The following is a 20,042-nucleotide window of genomic DNA, read 5'->3' on the forward strand; positions in this document are numbered from 1 at the left end:
CGCCCCGCGGGGCCCAGCCCTGGCGGTCCCCCCTGCCCCAGCACCAAAGCCCGTCCCGCGGGGCCCGCGGCGCGCTGCAGGGGCAGGGGCTGGGGGGCTGCGTGGCCCCGCTCCTGCCCTGGATCCTGCCCGGGTTTTCCTCCTCGCCCCAGGCGCGCTCCTCCCCGAACCCGTTCCTGGATCCGCTCCCGGGTTTTCCAGCGCCCCGGGGCAAGTGGAGAGGGTTCCTCGGAGCCGGGAAGGGGGTGGTGGGAGCCAGTCGGCCTGGGGTCCTCTGGCCCCCGGCCGCTCCTTTTGCCAGTCCCTGTTGCCTCCCGAAGTACCGTCAGTTAGGGACCCTATGCACCCCCTACTCACCCCGGGAGACAGAGGCGGCCCTGCTGCAGGGACCCTCCCCACCACCTAGTCAGCAGTGCCCCGTTTACAGACGGAGACTGAATACCAGAGAGGGTCCCAAGCTTGCCCAAGGCCACCCAGAGGTGCCAGAGCCACACGGAACCCTAGTTTCTCATTCTCTCTGCCATTCCCTATCACGCCAAGCTGTCTTAATAAAGGCAGACTCACACTCATCTCCTCTCCCTCCCGGGTGTACCCCAGGCCTGGGCCCCACACTCTGGACTGTTGGAGAAGCCCCCAGCACCCCACGGTCCCTGGTAAGCCAGCTGCTTCCTGGCCATCCTGTCACCTCTGAGGAGACAGGAGGGAAAGTGCTTCTCCCTCCACGGTGGGAGGAGGAGAGAACACCTGCAGTTAGACAGCCAGAAGAACTTCCCTGGATGCCTGGCCATCTCTGACCAGCCCCAGTGCAGACAGGGAGCCACTGAGGCACCCCGAAGCCAGGGGGAGAACTGACTGAATCTGGAATCCCTTCTGGCTCCTGCTGACCCTCTAAGATGTGTCAGGCGCAGGAACAACACCACACAAACCACCGTGACTGTTTCCCTTCCCTGTGGGCTGTCCCCACCCAAAAGGATCCAGTCCCAATGCCTCAGCATGCTGTACAATCAGGTCCCACCTAATCCAGCATCCCATATACCCACACATGCACCCTGCTTCCACAGATTCCAGAACACACCAGATGCTTCCACACCTCTCTTCCTGCACGCACTGTTCCTCCTGCCTGAAATGCCCTTCACATTCTTTGGCCAGAGAATTCTTGCTGTTCTCCAAGCCCAGCCTCAGTGCCACTTCCCTGAGAAGGCCTCCTGTGCCCTGGCAGAAATCATTCATCACCCACTCATTCATTCACTCAGCACTGGGTGCCCACCACGTGCCAGCCCCTGGGCTGGTCACAAGGGTGGTTCTCAGTGGGCTTGGGAGTCAGGCCAACCTGGGCTCAAATGCTCTTAGGAGCTATGTGAACTTGAGCAAGTTTTTCATTCAACTTCTCTGTAAAATGAGAACCCCAACAGTCCCCCACCCCCGCCACACACACACACACGCACAAACACAGCGGCAGATTAAGTGAGGTGGATGCACAAGAAATGCACAGCTCATAGTAGGTGCTCAATAAATGTGGCCATCCCATCTTGAGGCTCTGTTCAACACTGCAGACCTCCACAATGCACGTCTTGTTCCATGCCTGTCTCCCTGGTTACCCTGCTGTGCCCTCACAGGCAGGCAGCCAGGACTGATGTTCCGTTGCAAGGATCCTCGGTGTGTGGAGGGAGGGGGGTGCTGAGTGCTTGCTCAGCGGCAGGCGTGTGCCTGGTACCTGCCACACTCTTCCATGGATTGAAAGTGGGAGGATGCAGGTGAGGCCAGTGACTTTTGGTCTGTTCACCTGCCCAGAGGCCTGGCCTGGGAGCTGCCCTGGGACTGTGGGGTGCGAGGGAGGGAGGGAGGAGCAGGAAGGAGGGAGAGAGAGTCAGAGGTGTTTGTGGATCAGAGCTTCTGCTCTCGCACGATCAGTGCCCTGATGTCAGGTCACTGGACACAAGTCTGAGGATGGGATGGGGGCCAAGGGCAAGGAGGGTCACCGTGCTGGGGCAGGACCGCAGCCCACAGCAGCTACTCATCCCCTGTAAGGAGGGAGGACTGGGAGGAGGTGCAGAGAGGTTCAGGGACCCCAGGAAAGAGTCCCTTCTCCACCAGTCAACGCTGTGTGACCCTGGGCAGCTCATCTCTCCTCTCTGGGCCTCAGTTTCCTCATATGTAAAGTAGGAAAGATAACACCCACTCTGAGCAGCTATTTTGAGGACGATTTAAGACCAGAGGAAGAATCCGCCATGGTCCGTCCCATGTTTGCGTAGCTCTAGCCCTGTTAGAGGGGTGTCAGGGCAGGGGGGTGGGGGACGGATCATGTGAGACAGATCTGCAGAGGCTTGGGATGGGGCAGGGGGAAGACTTGGGTATTAGAACTTGTGCGACCCTGGGCAAGTTGCTTGCCCTCTCTGGACCTCAGAGACCTCATCTGTAATGGGACAGTTTGGACTGTGTCCCCAAAGGGCAAGTGGGTTTTGTCTTCCTCTAACATAGAAGCACGCCTGGACGGAGTGAGGATAACCAGCATCCACTGAGCTCATCCCATCAGCCCAAGACTATTCTAGACCTTCCCAGGCACTGGCTCATTTAATCCTTCCAAGAACTCTATGACACATGCACCTGTTGCCAATGGGGAAACCGAGGCACGGGTAGTACTGCTATGAGTGGTATGACCTGAGCGGCCAGGGACAACGCTCTGCACGAGTGAGATCCGCTCTGAAGTTCGAAGGGGACAAATGGTAAAACCTTTAACCAGCCGCACGTTTCTTTTCGGCAAAGCTCCCTGCCCATTCCGCATTCCGTTCTCCCATTTGATCCTGGCAGGGCTCTGTGGGGTGGCAGCTCCGACTGGCCCCGCTGCACAGGTGAGGAAATGAACCATGCGCTGTGACAGCAAACGCTTGCCCAGGCTCAGTCAGGCAGTAAGCAAGTGTGTGAGCCAGGAATCGAACTGGGTTCCACTCCTAGTTTCTGGGGAAAGGTCATTCCAGGCCAGCACAGCACTCACTCACCAGCTTCTCTGGGAGCCTACTCAGACCCGGGTCACATGGGGGTGCCAGGAGCCTGTGCAGAGGGCTGAGAGGAGTGGAGGGGAGGGTGACTTGGGCTAGGCAGGTGGGACAGCTCCAAGGGAGGGAAAGGGCCACTTTGAAATGCAAGGGTCACAGAGTTCAGAGGTTTTCGGCCTAGGAAGTTCCTTAAAGTCCAGCCACCCATTCTGCAGGTGAGGCAAACTGAGGCAGCCCAGATGCTTAGATTAGAAATCAGATCAGGACACAGCTGGCCTGCCTCAGAGCTCTAAAGTCTTGGCAGCTCCTTGAAGGTAAGGTCCAGGGTGGGGACAGGGACACTGGGGGTCCAAAGGGCCAAGACCCATACCAGCAGACTGTGTCCTGGGGACAGAGGACTGTAGGGGTCTCTCCTGCCCTCCACCCCCACCCTCACCCACCCCCCAGCACTCAGTAGTCACCAGGGTGGAATATTTTAGCACCTATAGAAAAACCGCCACAGACGGCTGTGGCAGCTGTTGCTAAGGAGACGCTCCCAAAATAGCCCCCCTCCGCCAACCTTTCCCGCTGCTGCTCCTGCTGTGAGGAGGGGAGGAGGCCAGGCTGGGAGGGGGTGGCACATGAGCCTTGGCCCCAGGCTCACCCACCCACCCTGGCCCAAGACCCATGCAGCCACAGGTCTGTGGAGGGGCAGGAAGCTGTCTTAAGCAAGCCTGTGACCTGAGCCATAGTCCCCAGCTGGGAAAGGTCACCTAGGTGAGGGGAAAGGGAGGAGAAGCCCCTGCATCCAAGACCCCCAACACACTCCCACATGTGCACAATCGCAGATTCTCACAGTTCTGCACATCCACCGGTGCACACACAAGCACAGCCTCACACATGTCCACCTAGGTAGGCACACGCACCAGCAAGACACAAATAGATGCACGGATAAACACATATGCCACAAATGCACAACATACACCTGCATGCACATGCACACAGCCATAAATACACACACTTATATACACATGCTCAAATGCACATCCCAGGTACACACATACACGCACGCATGCATGCCAGGCACGCGGACGCATGCATACCAGTGTACACATACCCCCACAGCACACAAACACATGTCCACAGATACACACAACTGTCCAAACGCATGTGGCACTCAAAGGGCATTCAGTGGCGTTACCCAGTGGGCTCTGTCCAGGCAGCCATGTCTTAGGGCTTGTGGATACCCTTGCTTAGTGGGGAGCTTCTGCAGTCCAACCACAGGGTAGAGGGCAAGGAGGAAGTGTACAGGCAGGTCGACAGAGAGTCGTGTCTCTGTGAGCCCCTCTAATTCTGGGTACCAAAGGCTCCCTGGTACCTGGGAGAGCTGCCCTGGGCCGGTTCCTTGGGAAGAGCACAGTGGAATGGACAGCAGAGTTGAACCTCTGGCCACGCAGAGTTCTGAGACCCAGGGGCTGGGGTGATGACAAGGACAAGATGGCAAAAGGGTGGCAAGTGTGATGGTCCTTGACATGTGCAAAGTACTTTACGGTTTACAAGCTGCTTTTACACCCGTTGATTATTTTACACACTTGGTACATACACTCTGAGATGGTGGTGGTGGTGGCCCCATCCCAGACCCAGAGAGGAGAGGGGACTTCAAGACCACACAGCAAGTTACTAGCAGAGCTGGAAGCAGAACCCAAGAGGGTGCCAGCATCCAGCCCCAGTGCCTTCCACTCTGCTGCGCTGCTCTGGCTGGCAACCAGGCCACCGTGCAGGGCCTCGCTTTGCCCCTGACTCGCCCTGCGATCCTGGGGAGCAGCCAGGCCCTCCATCTTCCAACAGGGAAAGCTGAGAAGGAGTCCCTAGGGGTGTTTTCAAGCAACAGTTTGTGGCCTCAGTCGGGGCTAGGGAGTGGTGCTCGCCGGATGCCCTCGAAATGCCGGATGGGGGCGCAAGGACAAAGGGTGGCCGCCCCGCTCCCTCCTCTCGACCAGACGCGGTCTCTCTCCAGCCTCGCTCTGTGGCTCCAGTTCATGAATCCCCGGGCTCCGGGTCTTCGCTGGCGCCTCGTCACTCTGGAGACGCGGCGAGCAGCTTGCGGTTGCTGTGGGAACCTCGCCAGGGCCACCGCGCGCGGGCACGACTCCAGGCGCGGGGAGCTGCGTTTTGGGTCTCTGAAAGACACCTGTCGCCAGCGGCGAGGGGAGGCGGCGTCGTGGCTCGGTTATTATGTTTTCTGTTTCTTTTAATTGAGGTGTAACTTACAAACAGTAGTGCATGCATGTTAAGAGTACAGCTCGATGCATTTTTTAGACAAGTGTATAAAACCCGTGTCACCACCACCGGGATCAGGATACAGACAACTTGCAGCGCCCCAGAAGTTACACCGCGGCAGTAAACCCGGAGAGATCGCCTTCTGAAGACACGCAGTTCTGCGTTTGCTCCGCACTTGGCTTTGCGGGGCGTCTTTGGACCTCAGCTCTCTGCAAAGGGAAGCAAGGAACTGACATTTGTTGGGTGATTTTACTCCTAGCAAAGCGCGTTAGATACTTCGGGAACTTGGACCCTCCCGGTACTTAGTTTACACCCAGGTTAATGATGTGAAAACTGGAACTCAGAAAGATTGAATGAATGGTCTAAATCCAGACAGCTCTTACGTGGTGGAGTGTGAGATTAGAGCTCATCACTCTAACATCCACATAAATCTTTTTCTTCTTCTTCTCTTCGTTGGCCTCGTTTAAAGAGCCGTAGAGATAAAACGCACTGGGAGAGTGGCCATGTGGCAGGTTGCGCCTTTGTGCTGTAGCTGCTTCTACTTGGACTCTCCTCTCTTCCCCCAGCTTTTGTCCTCGAGGCAAGCTCCTACTCACTCTTCAAAACCCACTGGGGCATCACTTTCCCTAAAGCCTTCCTTAACTGCCATCCTACCCAGCGGCTCCCCCTTCCCCGGGGTAATTAGTCTTTCCTCTGCGGGCGTTCAGTCAGTGCGGGAGGGGCTCCCGCAGGCTGCATCTAGGGGCAACCCCAAGGTGCCCCTGGCACACAGCTAGTCTTCGATAAATGTGCTTGAACTAAAATTGGAAGGGAGGTTTTAGAACCTTGGTTTCTCTCTCTGTAAAATGCAGTCTGCACGGGCCCTGCCTCGAACTCAAAAGATACTGAGCTGGTGAAAATTTCCAGAACACCCAGGCTGGAACAGCAGGAAGAGAAAGGCTGCCCTCAGCCCACCATTAGGAAATAAACTCTTCGGTCTAGCCGCAGGGCAGCCCCAGGGCTGTCTGCAAAGAGTTGCTCCTTGCACTAAGGAACGTCCACTCGCCTGGGCCAGAAGACGCCTTAGCAGCCTCTAGGGCCCTTTTAGGGAGCCGCAGGAGCCAGGACCCAGCCTGTGAGAGGCAGCCGATTAAGTGGTGGGTGCCCTGATTTTCACTGTACACCTCTGTTTCCTTCCACACAGACTTGGAGGCAGTTTGCAGGATATTCAATACAGTGGTGAAATGTAACAAAGGCCGGCATCGGCAAGGGCAAAGATTATATACACATATTTTTTAAAGTAATTGAGCAGTTCCCCCATTCTTTCACCTGTAAGTCTGCCTTTGAACATGCAATTTGCTTGTTAATGAGAAGAAAACAGTTCTTGCCCTTTGAGCTGAAGGCAATTCCCTCTTGGCTCTCCCCTGAGTTGCATTCCTACAGCTGGCATATTTTGGGGTGTCAGGAATTGAGGTGGGGGGGTGAGGGACTTTCTGGGATCCACCCAGCAGCGGGGACAGATAGTGAAGGGTGGTGCAGGTGGCCCGAGTGCTCCTGTGGCCACAGCCACGTGTTTTAAATGAGAAGGGGAAGGGGATGTCCCCTATTCTTGGCCAGGAGCTTTGCAAAATGCTCCACCTTGGAGATGGGGTGGGTACGAAAAAAAGGCAGGGCTGATTGCTGAGGACAGAGTGATGGAACTTTGGGGAGAGGAGATCTGCGTGACTTGGGTTAGCGAGAGACACATCTGAGCCTCAATTTCCTTATCTGTAAAATGAGGACATAATATCAGTTTCATGGAAGACTCCAGGCAAAGAGCACCGAACGGACAGTTAGCAGGACTTCTGTCTTTACTACTCCATTTACCAGAAGAGAAAGCTGAGGCCCAGAGAGGGGACAAGGCTCAGGCTTGGAGCCATCCAGCCTGGGTTCTTTCCCTTCCACCACTATGGGGGTCACTCCTAAGGCCTCCTCTGGCCTTGGCCAGTTCCCCTGTGGTCTCCTGGAAGAAATAAAGGGCAGGAGAGGATTCCAGCCTGCTCCAGTGCCCACCCCCCTCCCCCCAGTTGGGGCTGCTTCCCAGGAGGACAGATGTTTCACCAAATGGCAAATGCACGTGCTTTTCCCTGGCTTGGGAGAAGGTGGGCGCTGAGAAGGAAGTGCCAGCTGGTTGGGCAGAGAGAACCACAGCCACATCACCGCCTTCTCTGGGCACCAGCTGGAGGGGAGGCATCTGGGCAGGGTTGAGGGGAGCAGGGAACAGAAGGGCCCATTCAGAACCTGCTACAGCCCAGGGATGAGTGTCTGGCTTCTCTCCCAGAGGGGCTTGGTCCACACACTTCACCTCCCTGGTCCTCAAGTTTCCATCACCTGCAAAGTGAAGCCCTAATGCCTGCTGCACTGCCTGCCCATGGAGGCGGGATGGGAAGAACCCGAGCAACATGTCTGGCCTGTGCCTGGCACCCAGTAGATGCTCCGTACTTGCTGGCTGTTGTTCTCACCACCTCCCTACCGGGGCAGGAGTCCCCACTGCTGAATCCCTGACAAATGGGCACCCACCCTCTGCTCACCCACCTCTCATGACAGGGAGCTCATCACCTGCCATGGCAACCCACAGTGTAATGTGATGATTTAATTGCAGACTGCAAGTTGGAATCCAGGTTTCAGGACTGTTTAGTGTCTGTGTGACCTTAAGCAAATTATTTAACCTCTCTGCCTCAGTTTCCCTGTGTGTAAAATGAGAATAATAGCAGTGTCTTCCTCATAGTGTCGTTTAGATCAGTGCCTCTCAAACTTTCCTGTGCACGTGAACCACCTAGGTATCTTGTTTAACTGCAGAGTCCCTCCGGTGGTCTGGGATGGGGCCAAGAGAGTCTTCCTTCCAAGAGGTGACAGCAATGCCACTGGTCCTGGGTCCACATTTTGAATCTCAAAGGACTGTCTCACCTTGGGAGTTATGATAAGGGGCCTGGGGGCCACAGAAGGGTCTTAAAAACTGGAGCGACAGATTGTTAACATGCAAAAGCCTCTCTGGCTACCTGTTGCAGGAGGTGGAGGTGGGAGGGGGCCAGTTGTTTAGAGAGCGATGAGGATCCTGAGGGGGCGTCTAGGAGGGGACGGTAAAGACCCTCAGCTCAGCTCACGCAGTCCACTCACAGATGCGGAGACTGGAGCCCTGCTCAGGCCACACAGCACCGGGAGGACTCCCTCCCACCAGAGGTCTTGCACCCTCCTCCCTCCCTGCCTCTCAGCCCTCTGTGGTCTCTGCTGGCGGGAGTGCCCCTGTCTAACACCTTAGCACACCAAGAAGAGGGAGGCAGGAATGAAGGCCCTGAGTCTCCCAGACAGACTTGACCTCTTTCTTACAACCACCCCATTTTACAGACAAGAAAACTGAGGCCAAGAGAAGGGAAGGCCCACAGCACCTAGGCTGGAACCAAGGTCAGTCTGACTCCACCCCCAGCAAGATCAGGTCAGGACAAGTGTGGACATCCAAATTAACAGGCCAGAGGGTAGGGACTCCAGTTCCAGCTCTTCTTCCCACCACACCCGACCCAGGGAGGGAGTTCAAACTCCAAGATAATGACAATAGCAGCAGGTCACCATTGACAGGATGCTCCAACCCATGCACTGGCACCAGTGTTGTCAGGCCTGCGCACAGATAAGGGAACTGAGGCAGACAGGGCTCAGTGGCCCGCCCAGGTTTCTGAGTGGGGGAGGCAGAGGACGCTGGGGAATGGCGGCAGGGGACGTGATGGGCACCTGGCAGCAGGGCGCGGGGTGCAGCCGGAAGCCCCCCTGCCTGGCCCGCCGCCCCGCCCCGGGCTCGAGGCCTGGATGGCGGGAGGCGGGATATCCCGGCGCCGCCGCTTCCTGGCTCCCCACCCCGCGCGGCGGCCGTCCTGGCCACGTCACCGCCCGGCCGGGAGTGCGCTGGCGGAGCGCGGCGGCTGCAGGCGCGCGGGGCGGGAGGCGCAGGCAGGGCCGGGCACCGAGACGCCGGGGCCGGGGACGTGGCAGCCGGCCCGCCCGCCAGAAAGTTTCCTGGAAGTTTGCTGGGCGCGGGCGCAGCACCGACGGGCCGGACCATGAACGTGTTCCGAATCCTCGGCGACCTGAGCCACCTCCTGGCCATGATCTTGCTCCTGGGGAAGATCTGGAGGTCCAAGTGCTGCACGGGTGAGGGGCGCCCCGGGCGGGAGGTGGGGGACCGCCTCGCTGGCCAGCCCTGGCGGGGCGCTCCACTGCCACTTGGTCGGCGTAGGGTGGGGACTTCAGCTCGGGCATCCCTGAAACTCTTTTTGCACGGATCAGCTTCCAAAATCAGCGCAAATTTGTACAATATCAAAGAAAGAGGACCCTCTAGATTATGGGGGAGAGTAGGTTTGTACCTCCACTGACAGCCCCCCATGTTGGCATTGTCACAGCTAGTTGGAAGAAGAGGGGGATGAGGAAAAGCTGACACCCCCTCCCTCCCGCTGGTCAGTCCCATTGTTCCCTCCTCCCTTACTGGGGAGGAGGAGGCTAAGGGTATATATACTCAGGAAGTGGCCCCCAGTTCTCAGGGTCTTCTCTTCCTTGTCCCTCCCAGACTTCCCCGCAGGCTGGACCCTCTTCCCTCGCCTGCCAGCGGTGGCACAGGCGGCTGTGATGTGGCAGGAGGGGACCCGTGGTGCTCAGGTGGGCGTGGAGCTGCCCCTGAGCAGGAGCCCGGGGAGGTCTGGAGGGGTCCCCTGGTTGCCCAGCAGTCTAGCTGCTCTGCTGGAGGTTTGGAGAAGTTTTGAGGCTGGCCAGATGGCCACCAAACAGACCCTGTGCAATCAGAGGCTGCTAGAACCTCCTGCAGCCATCTTTGTCCTCTGGTGTCCTGGAGGTGCCCGCCCTGTGCTTGGCACTGGGGTGGGGAGATACAGTGATGCACTCAGGCTCCTTGTGGGGGCCGAGGGGGCAGAGAGCAGCCCCTGCAGGCCTCATGGAGGGAGCAGCTCGGTGCTGGGTCCTGGAGGGCTGGCAGGGAGTTGAGCCAGGAAGGGTGTGCTGTGTGGAGGGCCCTGAGGGTGCAGCTGCACAGAGGTGGCCGAGCGCAAGGCACGTCCCAGGAAGGGTGAGCAGCCTGATTTGGGGGTAGTCCAGAACGGAGATGAGTCCCAGAGGGAGGGCAGTCCGGATGTGGAAGGGCCTTTTCTGTCAGACCAGGAAGTAGGGAATAGGGAGCCATGGAAGGTTGGGAGCAGGGGAGGGGCTAGGCAGGGGGCCTAGGCAGGTCCCTTTGGGAGCTGTGAGAGAGGAGGCAGAGGAACAGGGGGTTGGGGCGGGTGGGGGAGAGGCTCCAGCCTGCGGGGCTCAGCAGGGGTGGGGGAAGGTGCAGAGGGGGCGGCTCTAGACCTGGAGGCCGTTTGGGTTCCGTTCTTCTCCGGAGAGACAGGCACTCAGACTCTTCAGGGTCCCGGTAGAGGAAGTGGGTCAGGAATGCTGGGGGCTGATGGAACAGGGGAATTAGTTTGGACCTGTCCCTGCACGTCCATCCACAGAGGGCTGGGCAAGGTGAACAGCCGTGGCCAGGAGAGGGCGCTGTTATCCAGCCTGCTCTTTGTACCGGGCCCCTGGGGTACCACCCGGACAGCAGAGACACTGCCCTGCTGGAGCTGACTTTCTGGTGTTCGAAACCGTCCACAAACCCAATGATAGCAACGGGGTACATGATACGGCTCGTTAGTGGCTCTGGGAAAAGGAAAAGGAGAGCTGGGTAGTGGGGATGGGGGTGTGTGCAGACAGGGGTCAGAGGTGGGGTGCCTGGATGCCAGCCCCATCAGCCCCGAGGAACAGGGCTTGGTGGGACCTCAACTGACCCAGCCTCATTCTCACTCTGCCATTGACTCTCTAAATGACCCTGGGCCTCAGTTTTCCCATCTGTCAAGTGGGCGGGAGGGCTGCATCTGGTCAGTGGGTCCCCTCTGTGCTCAGTGGACCCCACAGGGACTCTAGCCAGGTATAGTATCCTGTTCTCTGAGTCTTGAGTCTCCATGTGCGGCTTGCCTTGGTGGGAGTTATTCATAGTTTTCCAAGGTATTATTAAGCCAGGGTGCTCAAGGTCACCAGGGCTCCCAAAAGTGTCTGCTAAGCTGAGGATGTAGAGAAGAAAGGGGTAGGGGAAGGCCCATGGGGGTGGCCCAGCGTCCCCCACCAGCCTGCCTCCTGCGCCCTGGGGCTGAGGCCTCTCTGACAAGGTCTCTGCGTGGGCCCAGTGAGATGGCACACCATTGGGACCATCCCAGAGCTGGCCTCGTGTTGGTATTTCTTCCCCACAGCCAGCCACACTGCCGCTCCCACCAGTGCCAGACCCCCAAGGAGGGATTCACGTTCTCACGGCGGTCCTGCCAGTATGAGTGAGGGGCCAGAGTACAGGTGAGGAACACGAGGCCAGGCTTGCCCGCAGCATGCTGATGGCAAAGCCGGCACATGACCCCGGCGTGCTCTAGAATGTTAGGGGCTTCAGCGGTGTTCTTCCTTGGTCGCCCCCAAAATGTCCAGAACCAGAGAAATGGTTGGGTAAGGCATAGCTCAGGTATTCTGTGAAAACAGATCCTGAGCCAGGTAATACAGTGGTCCTCCTTGTCTGCGGAGGGTGTGTCCCAGACTCCCAGTGGACGCCTGACACCGAGGACAGTGTTGAACCCTGCATGTACCGTGTTCTCGATCTGATAACCAAGGCGGCTACTGTGTGACTACTGGGTGGGGCGTGGGCTACAGCGTGGATATGCTGGACCAAGGGATGATTCATGACCTGGGGAACGAAGCAGGATGGCAAGAGATTTCACCACACTACTCAGAATGGCGTGCAATGTAAAATTTATGAATTGTTTATTTCTGGAATTTTCCATTTAATATTTTCTGACCATGGATAACTGAAACTGTGGCAATCAAAACCACAGGTTAAGGGGGAACTATTTATTGTATCACTTCTCAGTGCCAAACTCCCCAGTCATTCCTTGACATTTGGAATAAAATCCAGGCTGGGCATGGTGCCTCATGCCTGTAATCCTAGCACTCTGGAAGGCCGAGGTGGGAGGATTGCTTGAGGTCAGGAGTTTGAGACCAAACTCAGCAAGAGCGAGACCCCATCTCTACTAAAAATAGAAAAAATTAGCTAGGCAACTAAAAATAGAAGCAACCAAACAAAAACAAAAAAAATTAGCCAGGTGTGGTGGTGCATACCTGTAGTCCCAGCTACTCGGGAGGCTGAAGCAGGAGGATCGCTTTAGCCCAGGAGTTGGGGGTTGCTGTGAGCTAGGCTGACGCCACGGCACTCTAGCCAGGGCAACAGAACAAGACTCTGTCTCAAAAAAAGTTAAATAAATAAAATCCAGATGTATCACCATGGCTGGAGGGAGAGAGTTGGGGAGGGTGATGAGCTCTGGGCCGGGGTGAGGGGACAAGACAGGCAGGACCAGTGAGGGACGTGAGTTTTATTTAAGGGCATTTGGAAGCCACTTAAGAGCTTTAAGCAGAATTCCATTTTTAAGATAGCCCCTGGGTTGCTGGTGGAGAGTGGAATTGGAGGAGAGGTGGGCAGCAGTGAATGATTTGGGGAGACCAGTTGGGGGGTCACTGGGGTAGGGCGGCTGGGCTGATGGAGGGGCATGGGGTAGAAAGAGTGGAACTAACAAATATGGGGGGATTGTGGGGTGGGTGACTGATTGGAAGTGAGGAACAAAGGGGAGGGAGACTCAAGGGTGGCTCTGGTATTCTGGCCTGAGCCCCGAGGGGAAGGTGGCACATTATGAAGAAGGGGAGACAGGAGAGGGAGCAGGTTCCAGGGACAGTGAGTTTGGTCTGGGCTGTGGGGAGTTTGAGGTGCTCGTGGGACCGCCTCCAGGTATGGCATAGACAGGTGAATACACAGGTCAAAACTCGAAGAGTTCATCACTTGGTAAGTGAGCTGTGCTAAAAAAATAAATAAAAAAGAAAAACATGAAGAGTTCGGAGCTGGAAGGCCCTGGCAGGTGATCATGGTGGCGGGATGTCCAAGATGGCAAAGGGACAGAGGAAAAAGAGAGGCAGCCCGAGGTTGGGCAGAGAGGATGGCAGTGACCAGGGAAGCCCTGGTTCAGAGATCGGAGAGAGGGGACAGCTGACTTTCAGATGCAGAAACGTGGGTGGGTGTCGTTGATGACAGCGTCCAGACTGGGGGGCAGAGAGGAGGCTGGCTGGGAAAGGGGAAGGCGGGGCACCTCACCCAGACCACCTCCATGACATACTGAAAGTGGTCAAAGGACGACAAAATGCAGTGTGGATTCCTGGATGGGATCTAGGAATGGAAAGGGCGGCAGTGGGAGAACTGGTGAAATGGGAACAAAGCCTGGAGTTCAGTCGACAGCGCCATCCTGATGTTAATCTCTTCATTTTAATAAACTACCATCGTTAAATGCAATGTTAACATTAGAGGGCGCTGGGTGGAGGGTATGTGGGAACTCTCCGTACTGTCTTTACAACTCTTCCGTAAATCTAACATCCTTCCAAAATAAAAAGTTAAAAAAGAAAGAGGCAGGGATCTTTCCCCACTCCAGGAGACTGACCCGTTCCTCAAAAAAGAAAAAAAAAAAAGAAGAAGAAAAAGGCCAAAGCAGGTCAAGAATCAGCATGGAAAGTATGATCCCATTTTTGTCAACCTGATGCATCCGTTGTGTCATATGTATGCACATATGTCACGTGTGTTCGTGTGCACCAGCCAAGATCTGGAAGGACGAACACAGGCTTTGGGATGCTTTTTCTTTGCATCCTTATTTACTGATTTTTGTTTTACAAAGAGTAAATACAGGCATAACTTTTACAACTAGAAAAAAAGGCTTTTTTAATCCTTGCATTTTGGAAAATAAAACAGAATGCTCCCCTGCCCCAGAGCCTCCCTTCACCTGCTCCCATCTCCCTGGTGAATCAACACCTTGTGGATTCAGTGAATTGTTCTCCCAAAGACCGGAGCTTTGGGGAGTGTCGGCAGAACTCTGGGGGTGGAGTGAAGAGAAGCCTCAAACCCCACCCCCAACCAAGCCGACTCACACCACCCCCGACATCCTCCCTGGAGCTGGAACTCAGCAGGCCCCGGGAGGGGGCTGGGAACCTGGTGTTCGTGTCTTTATTTGGAGACCGGGAGAGAGATTACAGCTTACTGAGCAGAACCACACTCCTGATGGGAAGGGTGTTTCCTGGCCCTTGGGGAGCGACAGTGCCCTGGACAGGTCTTGGAGGCCTCCCTGGCCGGCGGCCGTGTGCTTCGAGCAGGGGGGGGCTTGGGAGTCTGTGTTCTCATTGTCTCCACCCCCCCACTCCAGGCATCTCCGGGAAGAGCCAGATCCTTTTCGCTCTGGTCTTCACCACCAGGTACCTGGACCTGTTCACCAACTTCATCTCCATCTACAACACCGTGATGAAGGTGAGGGGTCAGGTGGTGACGGTGGGGGCCTGCTGAGCATCCACAAACCGAGGCCATCTGCCTGGGCACTTGGGATGCGGAGCCAGGTCAACCTGGGTTCGAATCCAGGCTCTGCTGGTTGGTGTCTGCATGACCCAGGCTTGGGTGAGGCCTCCAGTTCCCTCCCGTGAAAAATGACGATGACTAGCACTTACCTCAGAGGGTTCAGTTGGGAAAATTAAATGAGGTAATAAATGTAAGTGTGCAAAAATCCCTGCCATATGTTAAACATTCAGTGAAGGTTAGCTATTATGATGATTTAAAAATAAGCAAAAAAATCAGACGGTCTCCCAAGCTTTCAGAGAACCCATTTGGCCATCTGTCCAACAAATTTTTTAAGCCTCTACTGCCAGCACCTGAAGAAAATATGCAAGTCTCCTGTGTTCGTGGAACCTACTTTCTAATAATAAAACAAATAAGAAAAACCTTGGTTAGGGTTAAGGCTATGCAAATAATTAAAATCCTATTGTTTCCCTCAGCACTGAGGGATTTCATCTGTCTTCCTAAAATCCTATTAACTTGATGTTTCCTTCAATAAAGGAGTTTTAAAGATAGGATTACATGATGGAATACAACTAGGGAGCTGCTTCAGGGTGTGTGGTCAGGAAGGGCTTGAAGAGGTGACAGGTGAGCCAAGATCTGGGTGACAGACAGAAGAACCAGCTATGTGAAGATCAGGGAAGACATTCTAAGTGAAAGACCCCCATGGCAGGACCGAGCTTGGTGTGTTCAAAGGACAGACAGAGGCCAGCAGGGCAGAGCAGTGGCTGCCTGCTGCTGGTGGAGATGCTGCGGGCTGGGTGAGGGGAGCAAGGCCAGCCTGGGCAACATTAAAAAAAAAAATAAAACATACCAGCCTGAGCAAGAGCGAGACCCTGTCTCTACTAAAAATAGAAAGAAATTAGCTGGACAGCTAAAAATACATAGAAAAATTAGCCGGGCATGGTGGCGCATGCCTGTAGTCCCAGCTACTCAGGAGGCTGAGGCAGAAGGATTGCTTGAACCCAGGAGTCTGAGGTTGCTGTGAGCTAGGCTGACGCCACGGCACTCTAGCCCAGGCAACAGAGTGAGAGTCTGTCTCAAAAATAAAATAAAATAAATAAAAAATAGAAGGATGTTAGTAGTCCTCATGGAAGAATGTTCACAAGTCACTGAGGCATAGCCTGGAAGTTGAGGTTTTAAAATTGTTTCAAAGAGCCCTGGAATGCCACTGCTAAATCCCTTGAAAAAGACCAATTCAGTTTTGTTTTGTGGTTTTGTTTTTTTTTTTTTGCCTAATAGCTCCATAGACAGAGGGGACAAGCAAGGCCTCTGACTCTTCATGGTAGCACTCAGTCCCAGTTAGAAGCACGGAGTTACTTAACAAGTCATTAACCTCAGATTCTAGGCAGCTGGACCCAAACACATTTTACCTCTCCATGTGACGTCACGGCAGAGCACTTGCCCTTAGGTTTGGCAGGCTTTGAAGCCTAGCGAATAGGCTGGGAAATAACTTCATAGGTTCCCATGTCTCCCCCCTCCCCACCCATTTTAGGTGGTTTTTCTCCTCTGTGCCTATGTCACAGTGTACATGATCTACGGGAAATTTCGGAAAACATTTGACAGTGAGAATGACACATTCCGCCTGGAGTTTCTTCTGGTCCCAGTCATTGGTCTTTCCTTCCTTGAGAACTACAATTTCACTCCACTGGAGGTAAGGGAAGGGACTGAGTACTAACTCCCAAAGGTAAGCGTGTCCCCGTGTCTTTCCCTCCAGACCCTTCGTGACATCCAGGCTTGCCTTCTGCTGTAACTGTGATTATAACCCATGTATTGTTCAGTTATAAGTTTAGAAGAAATTGGCAACAAGCTCTTCATAATGCTCAATTTAAAAATGGGCACGTCTAGTCAAGATGCTCATTTACCAAGCAGGCATCAGTTCCACTTCTGGCTGTTGAGACCTTACGTCTAACACATGATTAGCAAGCCCAGAGGTTTTAACCCAGTAGGTCTGGGCTGTGGCCCATGAACCTATAGGCAAAAAGCATCTTGGAAGATTCTCATGCTGGAATTTATGGACCAACTATATTTTGAGAAACGGCGGCTTCAATTATGTTTTATCTAAACTACACATTTAAAAATTTTCTATAGATGTTCATGCTATGTTGTGAAAAAAGCAGTATGTATTCTTTTAAAAATCTTTAAAACTATTATGTTAGTAATTACATTCTTTAGGAGACGGGCCCCTACTGGGCCACACTCAGCATTCTCTGGCCACTTTCTCTTTGGCTCAGATCCTCTGGACTTTCTCCATCTACCTGGAATCCGTAGCCATCCTGCCCCAGCTCTTCATGATCAGCAAGACTGGGGAGGCCGAGACCATTACAACTCATTATCTGTTCTTCCTGGGTCTGTACCGGGCTCTCTACCTGGCAAACTGGATCAGGCGATACCAGACTGAGAATTTCTATGACCAAATTGCAGTGGTGTCTGGAGTAGTACAAACCATCTTCTATTGTGACTTCTTCTACTTATACGTGACCAAAGGTAGGTCCTGGGAAAACAGAGCAATGCTGTTGGCCCAACTAGTTACACATCCATTCAATAAATATTTAAGGAATACAAAGGTGAACAGAGCCAAGTCTCTGCCCCTACTAATGCTTACATTCTAATGGGGGAAGAAACAGTGCCATGAAAAAATGCAGGCCAATAAGATGTACCACGCAAACACTATATACAGGCAAGACAGCTCCGTGGTGACATTTGACAGCATACTTGGTTAGGAAAATATAGGCGGCCTGGCTCAGTAGTTCATGCTTGTGATCCTAGCACTTTTGGGAGGCCCAGGTAAGAAGACTGCTTGAAGGCAGGAGTTCGAGACCAGCCTGAGCAAGAGCAAGACCCTCTTCTCTACAAAAAAATTAGAAAAATTAGCTGGGTGTCACAGTCCATGCTTGTAGTCCCAGCTACTCAGGAGGCTGAGGCAGGAGGATCGCTTGAGCCCAGGAATTGAGCTATAATGGCACTGCACTCTAGCCTGGGCAACACAGCAAGACTGTCTCAAAAAAAAAAAAAAAAAGGAAAGAAAAAAAGGAGAAAAACATTCCAGACCACTGACAAGCTCCAAGGCCAGAACCAGCTTCCTGTGGACAAAAAGACTAATGTGGTCAAAAATCCATAAACCTGGTGACATCAAGTCAACCAACACTAGTTCACATAGGGCCTCAAAGCCCCAGGTGAGGGGTCTGCACTATATTCTGATTCACAAAGGCAGCTGACGGAGGGTCATTTAAAAAGCCAATCCACTAGTTGCTGTGCAGGGCAAAAAGGAGCTAAAGTACAATGACTAGTTATGGGGTGGTTGCAATTGTCCAGGAAAAAGGCCCTCAGTGAAAAGAGATGTGGACAGAGGTTTTGGGAGTTGAGAGGGACTGCCAATGGATTATTATGAGATATGGAGTAATCAAGGCCAACTGCTAAGTCCATGGCCTAAAGGGGGAGAGGGGTGCCAATAACCAAGATGAGGGTCAGTGGTCCAGAGTCAACCAGAGATGAAGTTTCCCCCTTGGCTTTAACATCTGAACACGTACTGTGAACTGGGCATTAGGTGATATTAAGATTATGCATGTCATAAAGCAGTCCTTTCATCAATATGGTAAATCTAACTTCATCTCCATTTTCTTCCAGTCCTTAAAGGAAAGAAGTTAAGTCTTCCAATGCCAATTTGAGGGCTCCTGGAGATCGAATACACCTTAAGGACACGAAACAAACCATTTTGAATGTTCTCCTTGGCAACTTATCCGATTTGGAATCAAATGTTAATTTAAGCCAGGAAAATGTTTAGTGTGAACTTCAACAAAGCACTGATCACTCCATCTAGAAGAACTTCTCATCAATAGGATCTCTTAAGTACCCATTAGAGACGTAATGAAAAACCTGGGCCAGCTGTCCAAGTTTGGTACTTCAGAAGGCCAACCAGAGCACGAAGCCTTAAGGTGCCTTACTCATGAATGGACCAAATAAACTATTGTTCTCTAAGACCCTGGTGCACGACTCATGCTAAGGATTAGTCACCTCCAATCTGGAAAGATGTCCTTGTAAGAATGCCCCAACTGAACATCAGTTGAAATATTATGAGTATGCTTTTGTGGCAGTTTCTACTTTCCAGGTAGGTGTCCAAGACACAAACGTGATAGCCTGTGTGAAATGTTATCTCACTTCCACACTGCCTGCAAACCAAATTTACCAACTCTACCTAAAGTCATTAGTTTTGTGCCTCACCTTTGAATCTATTAGGGCTCACACTAGCCCTGCATTCAGCAGTGTCTTAATCCTAATAACAATCCTAGGTACCATTTGCAACATCATCATATTACTGATAAGCAGATACAACCAAGCCCTTACCTACTAGGTGTCTTGCCCTTTCTTGTGGCTCTAATTCTTAGATTAAGACCAATCAATCCCACCTTCCTTTCAGTTTTAGGTGCTATACAGTATTAGTCAATCCAACATCCCCAACCTTTGTCTTGTAGCAAATAAAAACTATTTTAAGAGAACTACATTGAACTATTCAGAGAATTTTTAAGCAATAAAAGCTCACACCTTATTGTCAACAGTTTTTATTTATACCTACAAAAAGAAAACAAGATGGTATCAAAAGGACAATTTACAAACTAAGAATAGTAACATAGCTCTTAGCATCCTGTGCCTGAACATCACACATCTACAAATCTTTCAAGTCTTAATGCAACAGGAATGTGTTCAGAGACCAGCAAGGACATGAATAGAGAGCACTGATCCAAGCAAAAGCCACCAACCTTTAGATGAGAGAAGTCCACACAATGCCTTGTTAGGGAGGGACTGGGAAGAAGCAGCCCATAGCTTAATACATTGAAACCCTTATCCCTAAGTCGAGTTTCAACCATGAATGCAGTAACTAGCATGATGATTCTTCTGCCCATGTTCTGAAGCCAATGGCAGAATCCGAATGAGTGACAGACATGGAGGCAGAAGAGTTAACCTCTGCTAGATTTCAGCTGTGCTCAGGCACAACAGCTTTTGAGATGCGGAATTTACTGTTACTTTATGATTGCAATGTCCCTGTGGAAAAAGGGAAGCAAGCAATCCAAATAACTGCTTGCCTGGAGACCTTTCCCTCAAAGGGATGCTTTTTAAAAAGAGCTGGAAGAGTAAAGACATCCCCTGTGGTGGAACCTCTATGTTTAAAGAAAAAAAAAAAATCAGAATTTGGTTGTAGAAAGAAATGTCCACAACAGACTGGTCACTGCTTAGACAAACTAGGGTTTGGGGGGGGCGGGGGGGACGACACTTTGGTTTGAAAGCACACAGCAGCAGTTCTGCTG

The 20,042-nt window shown here is 53.1% G+C and overlaps 1 protein-coding gene across 1 annotated transcript; it reads left to right on the forward strand.

Moving 5' to 3' along the window:
- The first annotated feature begins 9,190 nt into the window (after window positions 1-9,190).
- Window positions 9,191-18,606, forward strand: KDELR3 (KDEL endoplasmic reticulum protein retention receptor 3). The gene is made up of 5 exons (XM_069489670.1): window positions 9,191-9,410; window positions 14,561-14,661; window positions 16,235-16,393; window positions 16,974-17,226; window positions 18,367-18,606. Exons 1-5 carry the CDS (start codon window positions 9,320-9,322, stop codon window positions 18,405-18,407), a joined length of 645 nt encoding a protein of 214 aa, XP_069345771.1. The 5' UTR covers window positions 9,191-9,319; the 3' UTR covers window positions 18,408-18,606.
- Window positions 18,607-20,042: the final 1,436 nt, after the last annotated feature.

This window comes from Eulemur rufifrons, chromosome 16, assembly GCF_041146395.1.
Source record: "Eulemur rufifrons isolate Redbay chromosome 16, OSU_ERuf_1, whole genome shotgun sequence".
NCBI classification, from domain to species: Eukaryota; Metazoa; Chordata; class Mammalia; order Primates; family Lemuridae; genus Eulemur; species Eulemur rufifrons.

What these genes read in the sequence shown, in the direction of transcription:
- KDELR3 (XM_069489670.1), top strand. Translation starts at nt 9,320, where the DNA reads ATGAACGTGTTCCGAATCCTCGGCGACCTGAGCCACCTCCTGGCCATG. An exon ending in GAGGTCCAAGTGCTGCACGG is followed by an intron (nt 9,411 to 14,560) that starts GTGAGGGGCGCC and finishes CCCCCACTCCAG; the next exon opens with GCATCTCCGGGAAGAGCCAG. An exon ending in CTACTTATACGTGACCAAAG is followed by an intron (nt 17,227 to 18,366) that starts GTAGGTCCTGGG and finishes ATTTTCTTCCAG; the next exon opens with TCCTTAAAGGAAAGAAGTTA.